The following is a 21,397-nucleotide window of genomic DNA, read 5'->3' as shown; positions in this document are numbered from 1 at the left end:
CCCTTAAAAGTTAAGATAAATAATAATTTGGAAAATGGACATAAAGGCTAATTAGATTTGAAATGAGCCAGAAAAGACCAGTCTAAGAATATTACAGGGACTGCTTACTGTAGGAGATACATGGAGTTAATGCATCAGGACCCCATAACACGTCTGTGTGACTGATACTTTCAATGCTTTGTATCTTTTTTTAATTGGCAGAAAAGCTGAATGTTTAAAAATACTTTGTAGTTACTCTTTGTTCTGTACAGAGTTAAAAAAAGGTTTAAAGCTTTGTTCAAAATGCAGGAAAGTCAAACCGACCACAAAGCCTGCTCATCCACTACTCCTTCCCTTAAACACACTACGCACAGTCGTAGAATCAAGTAGAAGATTTAGCAGCTGATAGATTTTTATCACCTTGTCCTCCCAGCATCGATGGATTAACTGCTATTTTTCTGCACTTGTTGACACACTTTAGCACCAGTATGGCAGGAGATACCTGAGCCTGCAAAACCGTCCCTCTGCGCGCTGCTAGTGCTGACTTGAGCATATCTCCCAGGTGGCCTTTTGCATTTTCATTAAGTCTGACATGACACACACACACACACACACACACACACACACACACACACACACACACACACACAACAAAACAGTATCAGACCAGGGGTTTCAGACCCCTCGTTTTAGTTTGCTGTGCAGATAATCGGCAATAACGTGTCATCCCTTAATAGCATTGTGTAGCTCAGAAACACAAGCCAGAGCAGCGAGCTGTGCTGTTACAGCTGGATTGTACTTTTGTTTTCAAGTCCAAACCAAGTCTTATTCTAGCATGAAAATTTAAGCTTTAATGTTAGGTTCCACCTTAAAGATGACAGGTTTAGCCGTTTGTACGACATGTATAAAGAGACAGAAGCTAGCATAACATTAGCTTATAACCAGCTCTTATAGCTAACATTACAGCAGCTGTTCAGAGGTGGGAGGGTTACCTGTCTAATGTGGTGACAACAACTAACTGCCACAATATCAGGAGCTACAACCGGTGGCAGCAGATGGCTGCTGGAAGTTTCTTCCTGTTAAAAGGGAGTTTTTCCTTCCCACTGTCTCCAAGTGCTTTCCCATAGGGGTCGTCTGATTGTTGGGGTTTTCTCTTTATCACTGTAGGGTCTTTACAGTATGATTAAATGAAGCTTCTTGAGGCGACTTTTGTGATTTGATGCCATATAAATAAAACTGAACTGAATGCTTATGGACACTCCCGACTTCAGTTCAGGAGACGAGATTTCAGGTGAGGAGGAAGAGGATACGGTGGAGGTGAGGAAGGAGAATTCAGTTTAATTCAATTTTATTTATACAGCACCAAATCATAACAGTCACCTTGAGGTGCTTTATATTGTAAGGTAGACCCTACAATAATACATACAGAGACAAACCCAACAATCATATGACCCCCTATGGGCAAGCACTTTGGCGACAGTGGGAAGGAAAAACTCCCTTTTAACAGGAAGAAACCTCCAGCAGAACCAGGCTCAGGGAGGGGCGGGGCCATCTGCTGGCACAGGTTAGGAGTGAGGGAAGAGGAAGATGATGAAAATTAAATTTACAAATCCTGCTCATATATAGCTTGAAAGAGCTTTTGTGTCTGCAGATTAAAATTATCTTATAACAGCAACTTATCAGTAGCTTTAGGTGTTTACAGTGTTTTTCCCATTTCCTCTTATTTCTGGAAAAATAATTCTAGCAAAATTATGCTGAAGTACAGAGGGCTAAAAAGGGCTTAATTTCAAAAACAACACAATTACTGTTTAGTGTGAGCGTAGAGTTTTGTGCCTCGTGCCAACAACAAGACATTTTCAGTCTTCACAGCTCAGAGTCAGAAGCTACCACTTCCTTGCACCGAGCACTCACACAGAGACAAAGCCCAGCATGACTCTGACTGTCTTACAGGTCAGAAAAGGTGGTGTTTTCAGCCAGACAGCAGCTACTGTTGTGCCAAGACTGCACCAATCATGAGGCAAATGCTGCCTTATCACAGAAGCCAGGTGTCCATAGCAGCTTGGTCCTCTTGCTAAGAAAGTGAGCAACAACAAAAAACTTGTGTACAACACAACACCTGGTGTTACCGTCCCGCTGTTTCTCTTGCCTGCTCTGACAGCGTGGATGATAGAAAGTCACCTTGGCGCAGAGTTTCACCCAAAAAGTTCCAACGTGCCAGCTCGAAGCACTGTTTCACACATTCACGTCTGCAGTTAAAACTTATGGGTTTAACAGTGCACATCGGTTTGAATGTGAAAATTATCCTCAAACTTCCATAATGGAGGAAAAGCACATTTAAATGGCCGTAGTTTAAATAATTAATCTCTAATGCAAAGCAAATTAGCACGAAATAAAAGTGAAGCATTTTCCGCAGCTATTATACAAATCCAATACTGACTCAACGGGTAAAGTAAATTCCACAATCTTAATAATCCCAATATGATGAGTGTGATCTGACTAATTACCGCGATAATGAGGATACTTATTAATTTATGTATTCTCAAACCCAAGGCAAAGGGAATGTGAAAACACCGTTAACTCTTACCTCGACAGTGAACTCCTTCATCGTAGCCGTCGTCACAATCTCGAGCTCCGTTACACAGTTTGTTGAAGTGGATGCATTTTTTTGTCCCGGTACACTGCATGTGATTCAGGGGACATCTGATCACCACCTCTCGTGCACCTAAAGCAGCGAGAACAAAAAGACCAACATTTATTTTAACATTATTAATTCATGCTTACTAAATGAACTTTAAGCATAAGGAAAATCATTTACAGTGGAGACAAAAAGGGCCACAGTTAATTAAAACAGCATATTTCATTGTAATCATTTGCATTTCTTGCACGTAATCACTTTTACTGGGTGTTTTTTCCTGCGTCTCCCCAAAATGCTGATACTCCAAGACCTCTTTCACAGGAGGACGAGGAACCTATACATATGCAAATGTGTTTGCACTTCACAGCATTGTTCTTTACACACAACAGATGTTCGCCACACTGCTTTGCAGACACATCGGTGACGTCCTATAACAAACGGCCCGACTCTCGCCGTCAGCCAGCCAAACGGCACGGAGCAGCTGTTTAAGGATTCACGAGGCCCGTAGGTGACCCTCGTTCACGCAGCAGCCACCAGAGCACATAAAACACAGCTGACCAATACACCGGCACAGTAAATGTGTCACAGCACCACCTTAACTACATTGATATCAATTACCAGTGTGCTGTTGCAGGCACTTAATGGGAAGATTTATCGTGCATGTGATGAGATCTGTAACAATCCCCAGAGTCCCCCATCCCGGCACACTCGGACCGCGCTGACCGGATGATTATCTGTCACCTGTCATCCTGTAAAGTTACGAATGCAGCAATTAATGTGGTTGTTCCAAGGAAAGAGCCCTGCAGATTCACACAGGGAACATGTGGACATGTTCGTTTCTTCTCCAAGGATTTTATTACCTTGAAATGGTGACGAGCGATGTTCTTTAATGAAGGTGTCTTGGCTTTAAGCCCTTCAAGCGCTGATGATTCCCACTCTTTATGCCACATTTAGGTAAGTCAGCTCTATGTGACCTTGTCTCTGAGAGTTTATATTTCACATGAACAGCAGCCGTGTCAGCTGGGACCCAGAATGTGTTTGGAACACGAGTCCTTCAGATTCAGCTGTCAGAGGCTTCATGGATCTGAAACCTAACTTCCTCTCTACAAGACGGATCTTGAATCTGTAACTCTTCATGTTTAAAACACTGCTAGGGGTTTTGTGCATTCTAGTTATGTACTGAGAAATATAAAATGCACGTACACCTCGTGCATTTGGAAACAACACACTCTCACCTCAAACACATCTCCTTCTGTTGGGCGTTAAATGTGAAGTAAAGCTTTGAGTGGAAACGCTTCAGGACACACGCAGAGAGAGGGACTCGCTGCTCCAGTGTCCATTTGGCTAATTTGCTATTTAACACACAGCTGTAAGGGTCTCTGACAACATATCAGTGTTGTCCTCCTCTGCCTTTCCTTTCTCGCCGCATGGGTTCTAATCTAATGCGATAAGCGGAGGGATGGTGCATGAATATTCAGCGGCTCTGAGCTGTCATACAGGGGAACACAGATGGTCTCTCAATGGCTGAGGTGCCACAACTCCTTTGTGGATTGGCAGCCTACTGTACTACACTGGATGATCGCTTGGAGTGGAATATACAGTAGAGGATTAGGCTTCATCATATATGTTCACTGTAGATTATTAGAAATGAAGACCGTCTCTTTAAGCGCCTGACATCGTCTTTGAAATCACCAAACTAAGTGTCTAAAGGGTTGAACTGAAGAGTGAGATCCACAGAATAAAGCACAAGATTAAAAATTATTAGCCATATTAATCTGTATAAAATAATGTCAGCTGGAATGAGCGTCTGACAAACATAAAACCTTAAACAGAGGAAATGTGCACCCCAGTCAGATGCCAAAAATAAATACAAATAAAAATTGTGTGATAAAGATTAAAGCGTGCAGCTGTGTTACTGTGAGCGGGGCCATACCTGCTGCCACACACTTCTTTCAGAGCAGATATTTAACGTTAAAGTATAATTCATATCACTGATTGATTTCCAGTTAGTGTCCCAATAAGCCACAAAGGTGCAAATCAGCACGAGCCCCCTTACTGACATTAACACACCCACTAAGACCTGCTTCCAGGAAAGAAAGGTTCACGTCTGAGCTTCTCACAGGTTTTTATAGAGCGACTGCAGAGCCGAGCGACTGGCCACAGGTTTGTATCATCTCTGGGACAAATCGCTTTAAATACCACATTTATTCACCACAAAAACGTCTGATCTGGCAAAATCATCAATGCATTTTTTCAGGCAACTAGTGAGAGGTGGAAAGAAATGTGATCATTTTCACTGGTCAGCATTACAGATCCATCGGGGTCTCAGCCAAAGACACCAACTGTATTGTTTATTCTGTCTAAGCTGTTAGAGGTTCAGGTGTTACAGGCCTATAAGCTCACCTGTGTGATTTTAGAAAAATATGACCAGAAAAGAGCAAAATTCAATCCCAACGCAAAGTAGTTCATTTAAAATGAAACCACTGCGCACTAAACAGCTGCCTGTGTTATTATATGTAAAGACACATACTACTAATAATGAACAGATAACAGATCTGTGGTCAGCATGAAGCTGGACACTCTGGTGACAGTGGCAGAGAAAAGGACACTAAAGAAACTGCTGGACATTATGGACAATGCTGGGCATCCTCTGCACACAGCTTTAACAACCAGAAGAGTCTGTTCAGTGACAGGTTGCTTCTCCCAAAGACAAGAACTAACAGACTTAAAAACTCCTTTGTCCCACACGCCATCAGACTGTTTAACTCCTCTCTGGAGGGGAGAGGGAGGGGAGACAGGAGGACAAAGGAGGGGGGAACAACTAAGCTGTAGTGCCTCTTCACCTCACTGTACAATACTTTTGTTAATAGTCAACAGTGCAATAGACTCAATACTTGAAATGTGCAATTTCACTTGTATTGTATTTTTCCTATTCCTATTCCTATTTCAAAATTTCAACCTTGGAAAAATAAATAGCTCAAATTTTTCATCTGTTAAATTTATTCTCATTGACAGAATTTTCCATCTGTTCACTTCTCGTGACTTTTGGCTTTAGACGTAGTGTGAAACTAAATAATGTGGATGGGAACTTGATGAGAGCTTTGGAACCAGGTTAGAGGTCGTGACTAGTCGCTGCTGCATGGAGTTCCAGTCATGGTCCGGATGGTTGAGTCTAGGAAACGTGGCCACCATCAGGCAAAATGACCTGTACAGGAGGGAAATGGTGCGACAGCAGAGATCAGACTTTTCTCTGAGACCAAAGATCTTCAGCAATGAGAACATCAGACGTGACAGTGAAAGAACAACTGTTCAAAGAACAACAAGAGAAAAACCATTCTCCTTATTCTGTTAGATGCAAAACGAACCCTGCAAAGGTGCATCACCCTCGTCACAGACTGGCTCAAAGAACATGACAAGAGGCTGATTTAAAAGATAATTTCTTGAAAATAAACTAAAAAGCAGAAACTTTAAAGAGGGCCGATATCACTCTACATGGTAGAGACACTCACAGCTCCTCTGGGTCCGCGTTGTAAGTGTGGAACACCCAGGTGACCTGCATCAGGTTACAAACGCCCATATCTGAGCCATTCATCAGCAACAGCAGCTCAGGCCTGCTTCCAACACAGTGCGAGGGGCATCAGACTGTAACAGCAAGTTACACTCAGAATGATTCTTTGCCCTCATGAACACAGTAAAAATGTAACTGAAATATTTATTAAGGAGATTTGCTCGGTTTAAACTGAATATGTGCCAATTAAGCAAATTTCATTTGACCACATTCCATTAAATGTAGTGTTTTACATCGTACTCGTGTAACTAAATTACATGGAAAAGATACATGTAATCAGATTACTTAAAGTCACCGATGGCATCAGACACATTGCTGTTGCGTTCTGGACTGAGCTTAGATTATTCGCATTATTAAAGAATGACTAAAGCTTTTGTCAGTATAGAGACTGAGACACTTTTGTCAGTATAGAGACTGAGACACTGAGACTGATGCCTCCTCCTGGTTATTCTTCGCTCAGCTGGTGGGAACTGAGTGTTGTTATTGAGGTTAAATCTCTTTGAAAATAGTTTGTCATACTTTTGTTTATTTATTGGAGATGTAAAGATTCCAAATCTGGGGAAAAAAATAACATAAACATCGCGAGTATTTGGCTAATACGATTATATTTGCATCCACACCTCCTTCATGTATATTTTTAGAAATACTCTCTACAGTCACACAAAAGATGCTCCGATGTTTTTAAAGGCTAAACAGATGCTCAGTGGTGCGTTTCCCCGGTTAACATATCAGCATCTAGCAGCTCGCAGTGATCCTTCATGAATGCTCCTGTGTGGCTTAATCCTCCTCCTCTGTTTGTGTTTCCATTAATGCACCGAGCTGCTGCACTGTTGCACCTCTCCATGCGGACACGAGGGGGTTGGGATGTGCAAGCTGCCACATATTTGACCCTGTATGTGTCAGACGTGTGCACCCACTTCTTGGTCATAAAACATGTCTCCTGCACAATCAGTCCAGCCTGGAAAAAGACCGGGTTCACACACTCATCTTGGGAACGCCCATAATGAGCGTTAATGTCAGCACGGTAACAATACAAACGCTGACATGTTGGAATTAATCGATTTCCCTTTAAAACAAACCCAAACAGCCTCAGGCGTATTAAAAATCATTCACAGTAGAGTTAATGCTGCCACCTCACAACCAAAGGGTTGCTGGTTTGAATCCTGGCCTGACCCGATCTCTGTGAGTTCACATGTTCTGCGTGGGTTCCTCCCGCCGTCCACAGGCATGCGTGTTAGGTTAATGAGTGAATCTGACGAGGTCAGAGGTGTTTGTCACTCTGTGTTACCCTGTGACGGCTGGAATAGCTCGTCTACAGCCTTCATTTGCATACACAGAAGAAACTGGATATATGAGGGTTTTTTATACAGGTTAATTAAAAATCATGGAGCTATTTTCCTACTTTGAGAAGTGAATGAGGAGAAACCAGCTGGGCCAAACTAATACCTCTATTTAATGTAAAATGAGAGGCTTCTAGGGGGGAATTTCAGCTGCAATGTTCATTATGATAATCATGTTAATCTGAGCTGCTGCCAGTTTGTGTGGAATAATGAATTCATAAAAGAAAATAACACAGAGCCTATCAGCAGGGGAAGCTCCTTGAACTAGCAAGTACAGGGATTTATCATATCCCTTAGAAATAAAGATTTCATTTCCTTAATTTATGGTTAAAGTTGGCGATCAAAGAGGCATGGTAACGCCCGACCTGAGGCAACACCAATGTTGTTCCCATAATGGCTTTGTAACAGCATCGGGCTCTTTTGTAGTAAATCCTGCAATTACAGTGATATTAGCTATTGTACAGAACACATTTCTCATCTTTAAACTCGTTATCGTCTCTGCATAAATCTCTAATCTAATCATGAGCCGTGTAACATGTGCACATCATTTGGCTCAATCTGATCAAAAGCCAAAATATCAAGAACAGCAGGGACGGCAACAGCGTTCACTGCGCTGTGCTTTACCTGCAGGCCAGGCCAGTGCAGGCCAGTGCAGGCCAGTGCAGGCCAGTGCTTTCTCACTTTACTTGCAGAGAAAAACATCTTTGCATGTCAGTGAGACAATAAACACGAGCAGTGATTGGTTCATGGTTCAGACATGTGGCATTAAATGATTATTCTAGTTTATTTCACCTGCTGTGTTTCATATATGAGCGGCTGCAGTGAATCCATGTTTCATCACTGCAGATATACTGTACGGGGAAACAAGAAGAGTGACGCTGCTACAAATGATATTTGACACGAGTCATTTCTGTGTCGAGTCTGACTTTAAGTAAACACAGAACTTGGAAAAATTCATTAGGGAAAACTTGCCAGCTGACCTAATCACCCAGCATATTCATCCACACGCACCAGCGTGCAGGCGAGAGACTAACTTGCCCTGTAGCAATAAGAGCTCAAAAAGCGAAATGCGACGGCGGATTACTCCGTGGACTAATTCTGTATGAAAACCAGTCATTTCACGCCGATGGGCGACCACATTCATGCAAACTGCAGTGAAAAAAGAGCCGAGCCGTGCAGACGGCAGACACAGAGCAGGAGCAGAGACACAGCTAGCTGTCCAAGAGAAACCCAGGGAAATATTCCTGAAAGGACATTTAGGAACGCTGACACGTGACACGGAGCTGAGCAGGTTTTACTTTGAATGAGAGTAAACGCTCCCGTTCTCTGCTGTGTTAAAATACTTTTTCTGCCACAGTAAACACAGGCTAAAACTAAAACAACCTGTGGGCTGTTGTGGGGCTGAGATGGTCAGTGGACCTCAGGAACCTGCTGGTATAAATGCTGTGGGACTTCAGCTCCAGCCAGCTTTGTGTTTGTGTCGTTAGCCACAGCCATCGTAGCTGATCTTGGTGTGTTGCACACTGTGACCCTGCTAATAGCAGTAGTAGCAGCAGGACTGACTCTCACAGGATTCACAGTAAAAAAGGTTGCAGCACGTGGTGGTAACATAAATCTCTCACATCGCTCATAAGCTGTGTCACAGGTGTGGAAGAATACCCCCAGTGTAAAGGGTGTATTCATATTCCAGTTGTATCAGCTGTGTGTTTGTGTGAATCTAGAAGTCCTATAAATGGCTAACCCATCAGCACATATATGATGTGAAGTCACTGCTGTCATGCCTGCATTATCCTGCCTGGCCTCCGTGATGCTGTGGCTGAACAGTATATTTCTACCATGTGAGAGCGCCGCTGACGAGCCTCCAAACCCTCAGCGTGATTTGTTTGCACCAACAAGGCAGACAAACCTTGGACGGCTTATGAATGTGCACTGCCGCTACTTGTCACAAAATAAGTGCGTCATCCAAAGCATGTTGCTGAGACTTCAACAGTTCCCTGGCAACAAAGTGAACTACAAAAATGCGAGCTGATTATGTGCAATGTGGTAAACATGAGTTTGCTGCCATCACAGCTACATCTGAACAAGCCTAAAGCACAGCTCTCCTCAGCATGGCCTCTTTATGAAAGGCCCAGTGGTAGTTAGGGCTATTTAAAAGAATTATTTTCCTGTGTGACCTTTACATCCTTGGTATTTGAAATGCTGCATTCAGCTGAAAGAGCTGCTTTTTTTCCTTCTGTGTTTGTCTGACCCCCCCCAACAAAGAGGCATTATTTCCCACTACTCAGAGCCTTCAAGGACTGCGCTCCTCCACACAGTGAAACAAACTTTCTGCGTTACAGGATGACTAAATGTTTAATCTTTGATAGATTAAAAGAAATATATGTTGTGCCTTATAACTCATGCAGACTTCCTCAGCATCAAAAGGGACAAAAGACCATCACTTTACTGCTGTGCAAGCGTTTCCACGCGGCCTTGTCCCTGTGCCATCTTCTCTTGAAGTGGCTCTAAAATAAAAACTGCTGTTAACATAAATACCGGGCTAAAAGTTCCTTTTGTTTTAAGGACAAAAGAAAACGTTGTTTGTGAAGAAAGATTAACACGTTTGACTCCAAACCATAATCTAAAGTTTTTACAAAACTTTTATTTTTATTTTTAAATAGTGTAACCGTTAACAGGAAAATCAGGCCAGTAAGACGCGTATACTGGGCAGGCCATATGTAACTGGTAATGTTTTTGTTCTTTTGACATGATCAATTCTTAAACTTGCAACACAACAGCTTTTTAAAAAACCCCAACAGGGTGTTGCACCTGATCCTGGTGGGTCACCACACTGACAACCATCACACAGTGAAACAGCCAAACCCTTAACCCTTTAAGACCGACCATAGAACCAAGTCCGCCAGAGCTTATATTATATGTTTACATGGTGTGGAGCCATTTTTGGGAGCATTTCAAGTTGCTATACATCAATACAACCATTACAGCCTAAATTTTAATAATATGTCTGCATTAAGTGCATAGTAATTACATAAATTGCAAAAAAGTGCAATAAACTCCAAAAAAATTTAAAATCGTTTTTGTTTTTTTAACATATATTTCTAGTTAGAGAAATTTAAGAGGCTTATCCCTCAAAACTGTAAATACAAAAAAGTTGCACCACAGGAAATTTATTTTGAGTGTCTTCATAGTTTTATTTTTGAAATACACCAATTTTTATATACTGCAGGAAAAATGAAAATAAATATTATAATGCAAATTTGCAAAAAAACAGCATATGCATCAAAATAAACTATTTCCAGCAGTGCAATTTTAGTTCTAAGCATCCCAGAAACGACACAGAAAGTCATGAAGTCAAACATAACTTTTAAAACCACCAGTATAGGCTCATGAGGCCCTGATGGTAAAAAACTACATTTTCGCGAAAATGACGTCACTTCCGGTTTCGGGCAGGTCATGGCAGACATGCGATAGTTCACGCTGATGGACGTAGGAAGTGTTACAAACAGCTGATCGGATCGGCAAACTGTTTCTGGAATATTATGTTTTTGTTCCTGCAAGTGCTTTTTATGCAGTTTTTGCAAAGCTATATGTGGAAGGAAACCGTGACCGAGGACAAGCTGATGGCATAAGATGTAAGTACAACTCCTCCAGTTTCATATGCAAAACAAAATATTGCACTAGCTTACGCGGTTGCAGAGCTACAAGGATTTAAAAGTAGTTGCGCAAAACTGAGCGTGCCCACTCTGACCGGTTAAACGATGACGTCATCGACTGAACCAGTCAAACCACACAGATCATTCAGTCTGTTACAGAATTTTCCAAAACCATTCATATTGACAAACAGTTTGTTTATAAAAAAGACTGAAATGTTTTTGTCTCTGCTTCTGAAACTTCTTCAAAACACAATAAAACTCCAGGAATGAATTTCCAAACACATCCAGTGCGTCTGACTGTCCAGTCCAGGTCCTGATCTACATGCAGACTGCATGAATGGAAAACATAGCTGCACATGTTGGCGTGAACATGTGACAGGAGCATAACCTTTGATGTCTTTATTATCTGTTGATCCTCTTTAGCGTACTCCTGAAACGTGGCTCTACTAAAAGTAAAATGAATGTAAAATTACACTTCTCCATGTGTTATTATAATGATAATAAAATAGAAATAAAATGTAATGCCTGTTTAAGTATTTGTGCTGATGTCAAAACCTTAAATCTTGTCTCACCTTTGTTGCATTAATAGTCCAGATTGAGTGCCTTTCCGCTGAATAAAACATTGTCCGGGTCAAAATCAACCAAATGAAAATCCCCATTATTTGCTACTTGCTACATGTGCTGGGTGCAGTCAGTGAGAGCCAAATAATAATGTGCACAGAGCCCCTCTGACTCATTTCCTGTGTGCAATGACTTATTATTTCCTGTTACTGAGTATTCCATCAAATCTATTCCCACACATAATTCCCAGTTTCATTCTGCTGCACAGAGGAATAAGGCAGGTGTTGGCATCCGTGACAGCCATATACTGTACAGCAAAGAATCAATACATCAGCCTCTGGAGAGAAATAAGCACTCGCAGGACAGAATAATGACACAGCACTTCACAGAATAAAGACAAACGAAGAAAAAGAAAAAACTGACAGTTTCCATTAACTGAAAACCAGTAAACAAATAAGTGAATACAGTGATGAGTAATATGGTGTTAATGTTAATAATGTCATGTAAATATTCCACAGTCAGTGTCACAGTATTAAAAATACAATGAACTGCATTTGGAGCTTAAAATGAGTATTCAGTGAGAATAATGATGCCATTAAAATCAGTCACTGTGTTGCAGTTTCATTAAAGACATAAATACACAGTCGTTTACAGCCTGAATGAATGGGACCAGTTATTATTATGGAAACGTGCTGAATTCACTGTCAGCTGGAAACCTGCACAGGATCTGATGCTGGAACAAACAGACACTTAATGTGTCTACAACACATCAAATAACATTATTAATCAAGACATGCATGAAAATGTTATTAAATATTTGCTGTTAATTATATTAATAATAAAAACTAATGCAGATGTTTACTTTGCACACAAACACAGTGTTTCTGTAGAAATGAAGTTTTCTAACAGAAATACACACAGAGCTCATTCATCAGTCACTGTGCTGTACATGGATCATACAAGCTGCTTCGATTAATTTCAGAAGAAGCTCTCACACTCGCTTCTGTGAGTTATATGAAAAGGTTGAATGGTCATGGGCATCTCCAACATCGGTTTACAAGCGTCTTCATTTATAACGTGTTGCTGTCAGTGCGCTCGTTTAACATCTGACAGTTAACCACCGCGACGCTGGATCACAGGATGGACGTGATGGGAAGACTGGCTTCTTCCCAGTGAAGTGAGCTTCAGCACGGCTGGAGCCAGAGATGTGTTTTAATTAGTGTTTGCGCTGAATTTGGAATTAAGATGTGATTTAACTCAAAATACAACAAATGAAAAATCTTATATGTGTTTTTGTTCACTGGTCTCAAAAATCATCTTAATATATCACTTCAGGGCCTCACACAGATACGTGGCTGTGAAACACAAGCCACCCCCATTCTCTGCGGCCTGCTGGAGCGGGAGGGCTAGTAGGAGGAGTTGGCCGTCCGACTGCGGTCTGGGGGGTGGGGCCTCCCTGCTGCTGCGGAGTCGGGGTGGTCTGCCTCTCCCCACCGCAGGGAAAAGGGTAACACCACCTGGGTCTGGGTGCAATTCCCCCCTCCAGGGGCAAGGGTACCTAGACCCGGTTTGTAGAGTACGCTTGGGGAGTGTGATTGTGTGTACAGCGTCTCTTTATGTCTGTCTCCACGTTGGTTGAGTGTGGAGTGAGTGCATATGAGAGCATGAGGGTGGGAATGGATGTTTGTGTCTGTGTGTGCCTGTATGTCTGTGTCTATATGTCAGGTTGGGTATCAGACGCCACCTCTCTGGGGACATCTCAGGCCCTCCAAGGTTTGGAGGCCTATCTCCACCCACCACCACTTCCCCTGCCGGTGGCGGACTCCCTCAGGTGTCTGTGTGTTGGTGGTTCTTTGTGTCTGGGGGTGGGCGTCCGGGTACACACCGGCTCACTCCTTGGCGGCCGCTTGTCGGGGCCTCTCGGCCTGGGGCTCGGTCACTCAGGCACGGCTGGCTGCCGGCGGAGCTCACGGGCGCGTCACTGCAACTCCCCCTGACTTCTGCTCCGCGGCTGCTGGGCGAGCCCTCATCTGGGACTCTCCTCAGCTCTTACTGGAACAGTGGCGCGGCTGCCCCTCTGTTGGTCTTCCTTGGTCTCTTGTGTTCTGGGGGCCTCTGGATGTCTGGAGTTTTGATCTCCTCCATACCCGCTTCACACCCTGGAGGACGGGGCTGTGGCCCCCCCACACTCCCTAGCAGATCATTACATGGAGAAACCTTTGGAATGCAAGCATGCTGATCCACACAGGTATGCACACATGGGTATTCACAGACGCGGACTAAAGCTTTCTTGGCTGCTGCCTCAAAGCACACTGTGCGCTGTCTATCTTGCGTGCTGCACAATATCGTTTATTATTTAGTAAATATTGATATCTATGACTAGCTAGTTTATTGTGATGGTGCTTTGTTTTCTCTATTATTATGTTGCTCTTTGTTGTTTGCTGTCTCCTCTGTTTGTTTTTTTTGTTTGTTTTTTTTTTTTTTCTCTCTCTTCCCCCCCCTTCTCACCGTCTCTTCTCCCCTTTGGTTTTCTTTCTTTCTCTCCCCCTCTTTCTCTCATTCATTCCCCCTGTCCTATTTATTAAAAAAAAAAAAAAAAAAAAAATGACAAAGGATGAACTGAAGCTCTGCCATCACGTAATGTGATGTGATACTGCTGTTTCTGATGTCATTTAGAAAAAAGAAAAAAAGAAAAAAAAAAAAAGAAAAAAAAAAAAAAGAAACACAAGTCGATACAAAATGTCCTTAAAGCATTGTTTGAAGTGTGTGTGTGTGTGTGTGTGTGTGTGTGTGTGTGTGTGTGTGTGTGTGTGTGTGTGTGTGTCGTCCTGGCTTTATTACTGAAAGACATGTGACTTGTATGAATCTACAGCTGTATAACTGCCAGGGCCTCACATTATCCTGCTGCTGAACTGAATGCTGCTTTTGCACAAAATGGGAAGTGTGGATTTCACTTACACTGAAATTGCTTTAGGGAGGAATAATAACAGCAACAAATAAACCTCTCAGAGTACAGATGGGCATGTCGCTATTGTTTTTTTTAGAAAGAACTGGAGCTGTTCTTTAAAGAGATTTTCTGCAGAAGAAACACAATAGACGAGCCATTTGTCTCTCATCTTCTGTGGTTTCTTTTAACTAAACCCGTCTTGAAGCCTTGTGGCTGAAAACGTTTCTGTAAAAGTTTATTATAACAAACCTGCTGACACACACTTTATGAAACAATCTGTACATGACATTTAAATAAGATGGCAGTTTGACTTTTAATATTAACTCCTGGGGCACATGTGGTTAGTCTGTTTAACACTCCACTATTATTATTATGGAAACAGCACAGGAGCAGCTCAGGGGTGTGTCCTCTCGCCACTGCTCTACTCCCTCTACACTTCAGACTGTGTGGCCACCCATGGCTCCAACACCATTGTGAAGTTTGCTGACGACCAGTGTTGGGACTAACGCGTTATTAAGTAACGCGTTACAGTAACTACGTTATTATTGTGGTAACGAGCACGGTAACTAGTTATTATGCCAAAATCAGGAACGCGTTACTCGTTACTGGGATTTAGATAGGCTCGTTATTCGTTACTTCGTGTGGTGGCTATCGCGGAGCTTCCACAGATTCAGTAACATTAGCAAGTGGTGGAGGCCAGCAGGTGGATGAAGGAAAAGGGACGCAGAAGGAAAAGAGACCCGAGGCGGCCGCCGGTCCAAGTGTGAACTGAACTTCAGGTAAGAAGTTATGACCTGCAGTCTCTCTGGGTCAGATATAAACCAAGTTTAGGTGGAGTTTATTTTCGTTATTCTGACTTTTTCCGTACTGCGTGCTAGCTAGCATGACGGAGTTTCTATACAGCTGGGTGGTGCTATGAAGTTAATGATGTTGAACCTTATTTTGTTCATAAGTTATTAGAGTTGCCAACCGTCCCGTCTGGTATTCAGAGAAAATATTACGCGTTTCTTATTGAGGTGAAAAGGAACAGTTTGTCCCGTAATTCAGCTACAATGAAAAAGACACAAAGCTGGATTTATTCTGTCTTTGCTGCACAGCTGCCTCTTCTTCTCTCATTCTCCCCCCTCCCTCTCCTGTTGCTACTTCAATCATGAAACTGATCAATGATCAGCTGATCGGCTCTCTTGTTTGTTTATCGCCCACTTTGCGCCGAAAGACGAAACCAGCGGATGTCGCGCTAAACAGCAGCAGCACGTTTAAGCTTGATCAGCTGTTGTTAGAATTTATTTAATATTAATTTCAAGTATCAGCTGATGTTTGCTGGAGCCACAGCTGTAAAGCTGCTGGTCATGATGTCGGTTTGGATATGTGGTGAGAGGGAAACATGAAGATGAAACCAGGAGATGTCCTTACTGAATCATCAGAGCTGAACAGGTGATGGAGAAACAGGTTTACCTTTTAGGTGACATGAATGAGTTGAAGGGAAGTTATGAACTGTTTCTGAGAGACAAATAACACCAGGATCCTTTTTTAGGTAGCTGACAGCTGGTAACTGTGCAGGGGCGGGTCTAGCAAAGTGTTGCCAGGGGGGCATGTAGGGCATTAAAAGGGAGAGGGGGGCACAAAGAAATACTTTTCTTTCTTATTCTCGTTTAAAATGTCTCGCTTTTAAAAAATAATTATCTGAATCTTACAACAAACGATTGATAGATTGATGCATATATACCATCAGAACAGTGTACATCACTGTCACAACAGCGTTTGTTTTCATTCAAAGGCTTTATGATTCTTCCTATAATGGTGGGCCAGTCTCTAGTCAAAATGCCCGGGACGATTTTCTGTCCCAGTCCAGCCCTGTATGCAGCTCATCTGCAGTCTGCTGTTACCTACATCTTCCTATTCAGAAGGCAGAATTTCCGAGTTCTGAGTACAATCAAAGCACCACGACTGCAGTTTTTGTGTTGGATGTAAAAGGCGCACATGACGCTGTGACGTAGGCTAGAATCATGGCAGCAGTCAATGACGGTCCAGGCGTGGGATTTCTCTCGTGGAAATATGCACATTATCTTTTCCTTTCTATTGGTAGGTGGCACAGTGCACTGTGGCACGTAAGCAAGCTAGAAGACTGCAAAGTTATGGAAACAACACATTAACAAGAGAAGTCTGAGTAAAACCAAAGTTACTTTCCCTAGTAACTAGTTATTTTGAAAGTAACGAGTAACTTGAAGTAACTGAGTTACTTTTGAGAGAAGTAACTAGTAATGTAACTAAGTTACTATTTTAAAGTAACTTACCCAACACCACTGGACGACACAGTGGTGTTGGGTGCCATCTCCAACAACGATGAGGCAGCCTACATGGACGAAGTGAAGAATCTGGCATCGTGGTGCCAGGACAACCACCTCCAGCTGAACGTCGGCAAGACGAAGGAGCTGGTGGTGGACTTCAGAAGGGGTCAGCACAGAGACTACAAGCCCATTATCATCAATGGAGCTCCAGTGGAGAGGGTGCAGTCCTTCAAGTATCTTGGTGTCCACATCTCCTCAGACCTGACATGGGCTGCCCACATTCAGGTCCAGACCAAAAAGGCTAGGCAGCGCCTGTATCACCTACGACAACTGAGGAAGTTCAGGGTCTCTCCAAAGATCCTCAGGATTTTCTATACAGGCGCTGTGGAGAGCATCCTCACACAGAACATGACATCGTGGTTCGGGAACAGCTGTGTGAAGGACCAAAAAGCTCTCCAGAGAGTGATCCGTACAGCAGAACGCTGCCGCAGGATTGCTCTCCCCCCGCTTCAGGACACCTACACCAGGAGATGCCGGACTAGAGCAGCGCAGATACTGAAGGACCCGTCCCATCCTGGCAACAAACTGTTCCAACTTCTGCAATCTGGTAGAAGGTTCCGCATCTTCCGGGCAAGGACAGAGAGACTCAAGAGGAGCTTCTATCCCCAAGCCATCCGTGCCCTAAACACACACACCCGCCCTCTCACATCATCTATAACTGACTGAGACAGGACTCTTCCAGACACTAAACCAAGGAACAATGTACATTTCAATTCCTTTAATTTTAAATATGTTTATATTGTCTATCCTGTAAAACAGTCAGATTGTCTATTCTTATTAATGTACAGAATTCAGCTGCTTGCTGCTACTACTGCACATTCACCCAGTGTATATACCATAAAAAAAACAAAAAAAACCAAAACACCCAGCACGCCCCTGCGGGCGGTTTATCCTTCAAGCTCGGGTCCTCTACCAGAGGCCTGGGAGCTTGAGGGTCCTGCGCAGTATCTTAGCTGTTCCCAGGACTGCGCTCTTCTGGACAGAGATCTCCGCTGTTGTTCCCGGGATCTGCTGGAGCCACTCGCCTAGCTTGGGAGTCACCGCACCTAGTGCTCCGATTACCACGGGGACCACCGTTACCTTCACCCTCCACATCCTCTCGAGCTCTTCTCTGAGCCCTTGGTATTTCTCCAGCTTCTCGTGTTCCTTCTTCCTGATGTTGCTGTCATTGGGAACCGCTACATCGATCACTACGGCCGTCTTCTTCTGTTTGTCTACCACCACTATGTCCGGTTGGTTAGCCACCACCATTTTGTCCGTCTGTATCTGGAAGTCCCACAGGATCTTAGCTCGGTCATTCTCCACCACCCTTGGGGGCATCTCCCATTTTGACCTCGGGACTTCCAGGTTATACTCGGCACAGATGTTCCTGTACACTATGCCGGCCACTTGGTTATGGCGTTCCATGTATGCCTTGCCTGCTAGCATCTTGCACCCTGCTGTTATGTGCTGGATTGTCTCTGGGGCATCTTTACACAGCCTGCACCTGGGGTCTTGCCTGGTGTGATAGACCCCAGCCTCTATGGATCTTGTGCTCAGAGCTTGTTCTTGTGCTGCCATGATTAGTGCCTCTGTGCTGTCTTTCAGTCCAGCTTTGTCCAGCCACTGGTAGGATTTCTGGATATCAGCCACCTCCTCTATCTGCCGGTGGTACATACCGTGCAGGGGCCTGTCCTTCCATGATGGTTCCTCGTCTCCCTCCTCTTTCTTGGGTTTCTGCTGCCTGAGGTATTCACTGAGCACTCGGTCAGTTGGGGCCATCTTCCCAATGTATTCTTGGATGTTCGTTGTCTCATCATATATATGTATATATATATATATATATATATATATATATATATATATATATATATATATATATATATACCGTATTTCCCGGACTACAAAGCCCACCTGAATATTAGCCGCACAAGCTAAAATCAGGGGAAAATCCTGTTTTGTACATACATTAGCCGCACCTGACTAAAAGCCGCAGGTGTTTCAATGTTGACTTATCATATGTAAGAGAATATGCACAAAGGGAATTGTCAGGAAAGAGATGGCTGTTTGGAGACACACCCCTTTTATTAATATTTTGAAAAACAAGTTATGGGTACATATTTGCACATGTAGTACATAACAGTAACCTACAGCACACCAGAAAAATAGATTCAGCCTACCTTTTAGGCTCAGGTGCAGTGACACGGCTTTAACAAGAAGAAAAGTCAGTCATTCACCATCTTTCTCTTCTTCCTGCGCTCTAAAACCACCAAAGTCCTCTTCTCCAATGTCGGATACAAACAGGCTCAGGATGGCTTCGTCATCCACCCTCCGCTTCTCTCCTTCGTTGTCACTTTCAAAACCAAAGAAATCCTCGTTGTCAGTGTCGAACACCCTCAGAAGGGCCGTGGCGGTGTCCTCCTCTCCATCATGCAGCAGTCCAGCCCTTCAAAATCCGTTGGTGATCGTGGATGTTTTCGCACTTTTCCACGCTGTCAGAATCCACCGGTGGAGTTGGGCATAACTTGCTTTTCGCAAGTTTATCGCCGCTCGTCATCCACGCCTCCCGCTGAACGCGTAGCGCTACTTTGAAGTTTGTTTTTCGCGCTACTTCGTACGGCACTACGTTGCCTGGCGGACGGACATGTGACTAACATACCACTCTTGAACCCCGATCCTTCCGCCAGGCAACGTAGTGCCGTACAACAGCGGAACAAACAAAACAAATCGTCTTACGATATCACAAAAATCATGGACAATCCATAGAAAAGCCGCACCTGACTAAAAGCCGCAGGGTTCAAAGCTTGTGCAAAAAGTAGCGGCTTATAGCCCGACAATTACGGTATATATAATGTTCTTCCTCTACTCCCCCCCATTTTTTTGCACATGTCGAGGAGCGTGTCAGGCTACATTTCACTGTGTGTTATACTTGTATAACTATGCATGTGACAAATAAAGAACCTTGAACCTTGAACCACCATGCTGCAGCCCATAAACGTTTGATTCAGGTCCACAGTGCGAACAGCTCCATGAACAAGTGCAGATGGAAGCACCCAATCAGGACACTCCTTTCCTATCTTAAGTTTGAGCGACTTACAGAATTCCTTCATATTTTTCCAAACAGTTCATGCTTGAATGATTTCTCATGAATAAACACAGAAATCTTCAGACTCTCTTGGTTTGTGTCTCCAGCTGTTATCAGATTTAAAAAGTAATAATCCAAAGTGAAGGCGCGGTGGTGACACTGCAAACCAACCACACGCCCTTCAAAGAAAAAGGCTCTCGATAGATTTAGTGAGAAGCCTCGACCTTTGCATTTATGTATATATATTTCACACTATTTAATAAGTTCCAGGGCCCAAATTGGTGTGCTGGCCCACGGGGTAAATCAATTGATCATCAGCCTGTAAATAAGCCATTTTTTGCCTCGGAGGACACTTTAATGAGGACCATGGTTAAAGTATAATACACATAGCTGTTGGGAGGACATGTATTTGCTCTAACTATCCTCTGGCACTAACCCAGCTTCCCCTTGAGTAATCACTGAACTACAACGCCGGTGATGGTTTTAGCTCGTTCATTTCACTGTTAGATTATGCACAATTAAAAAATGAAGGTTATTGTCTCGGGTTCATCCGGATGCAGAAAGAAGTCCTGGCTGCCATCTAAGTGTGAGATAAAGCACTCTGAGCACAACGACTGGGATGATGTTCTGATTGGCTGTCACGGCAGGTACGTGCCTCTGTGTTTACTTTGACTTTAAGCTCATATCACACTGATGCTTTGTTCTCTGCTGCAGCAGCAGGGAGATAATGTAGCTTTTAGCACTTAAATGTCACAGCGGTTCCATGACAGCAAGCACGTCAAGTTTATGAAATGTGCTCTTTTCTTCGGTTTTGCAGGTGACAAGCTGGGACGCTGTCCTTTACAACACTTGTACTAGGAGGGAATACAAAAGGGGGAATGTGTCAGTGCAGCTTAGCTGTTGAGAAGGAGGTTGTGAGAGCAAAGACAAAGAAGCGACGTGCTCCTCCCAGTGCATCACTCCTGACAAGCGTGAGACATAGTGTGGGTACGAGATTGTCACCAGGCAACCAAAATTTCCCGCTAATGGTTTTGCTTAAGACAAAACGCTGCAGCATGTGGAAACGTGTTAAACGGCAGGAGGAAGGGCAACGCAGCGAGCGCAGAGCTGAACGTGAGCACATGACACGTTGAGGGCAGCGAAGACGACTTTGCCTTTATGCGCCGATTTCATTTTGACACAAAAGCCATTTTTAATCGCAGAGACTTTTAAAAGCATATCGTGGCTTCGTGGGAACGACTCTTTCCAAGTGCACAGGCGCGCGCGGTATTTGTTGTGTCTGTTTCCTGCCTACTGAGACTG

At 43.4% G+C, this 21,397-nt stretch overlaps 1 protein-coding gene across 2 annotated transcripts in view; it reads right to left on the bottom strand.

Annotated features, from left to right (window-relative positions):
- Positions 1-21,397, bottom strand: part of lrp1bb (low density lipoprotein receptor-related protein 1Bb) — a 262,406-nt gene that overhangs the window by 164,024 nt on the left and 76,985 nt on the right. For both annotated transcript variants that reach the window (XM_076875387.1, XM_076875388.1), the window contains one exon: positions 2,564-2,701. In XM_076875387.1, coding sequence (XP_076731502.1) covers positions 2,564-2,701 — 138 coding nt within the window. The remainder of the gene's footprint in view (positions 1-2,563; positions 2,702-21,397) is intronic.

This window comes from Maylandia zebra, linkage group LG16 (assembly GCF_041146795.1).
Source record: "Maylandia zebra isolate NMK-2024a linkage group LG16, Mzebra_GT3a, whole genome shotgun sequence".
Classification (NCBI taxonomy): Eukaryota; Metazoa; Chordata; class Actinopteri; order Cichliformes; family Cichlidae; genus Maylandia; species Maylandia zebra.
Note: the sequence above shows the minus strand (reverse complement) of the source record. Positions and strands in the feature narration are given on the sequence as shown.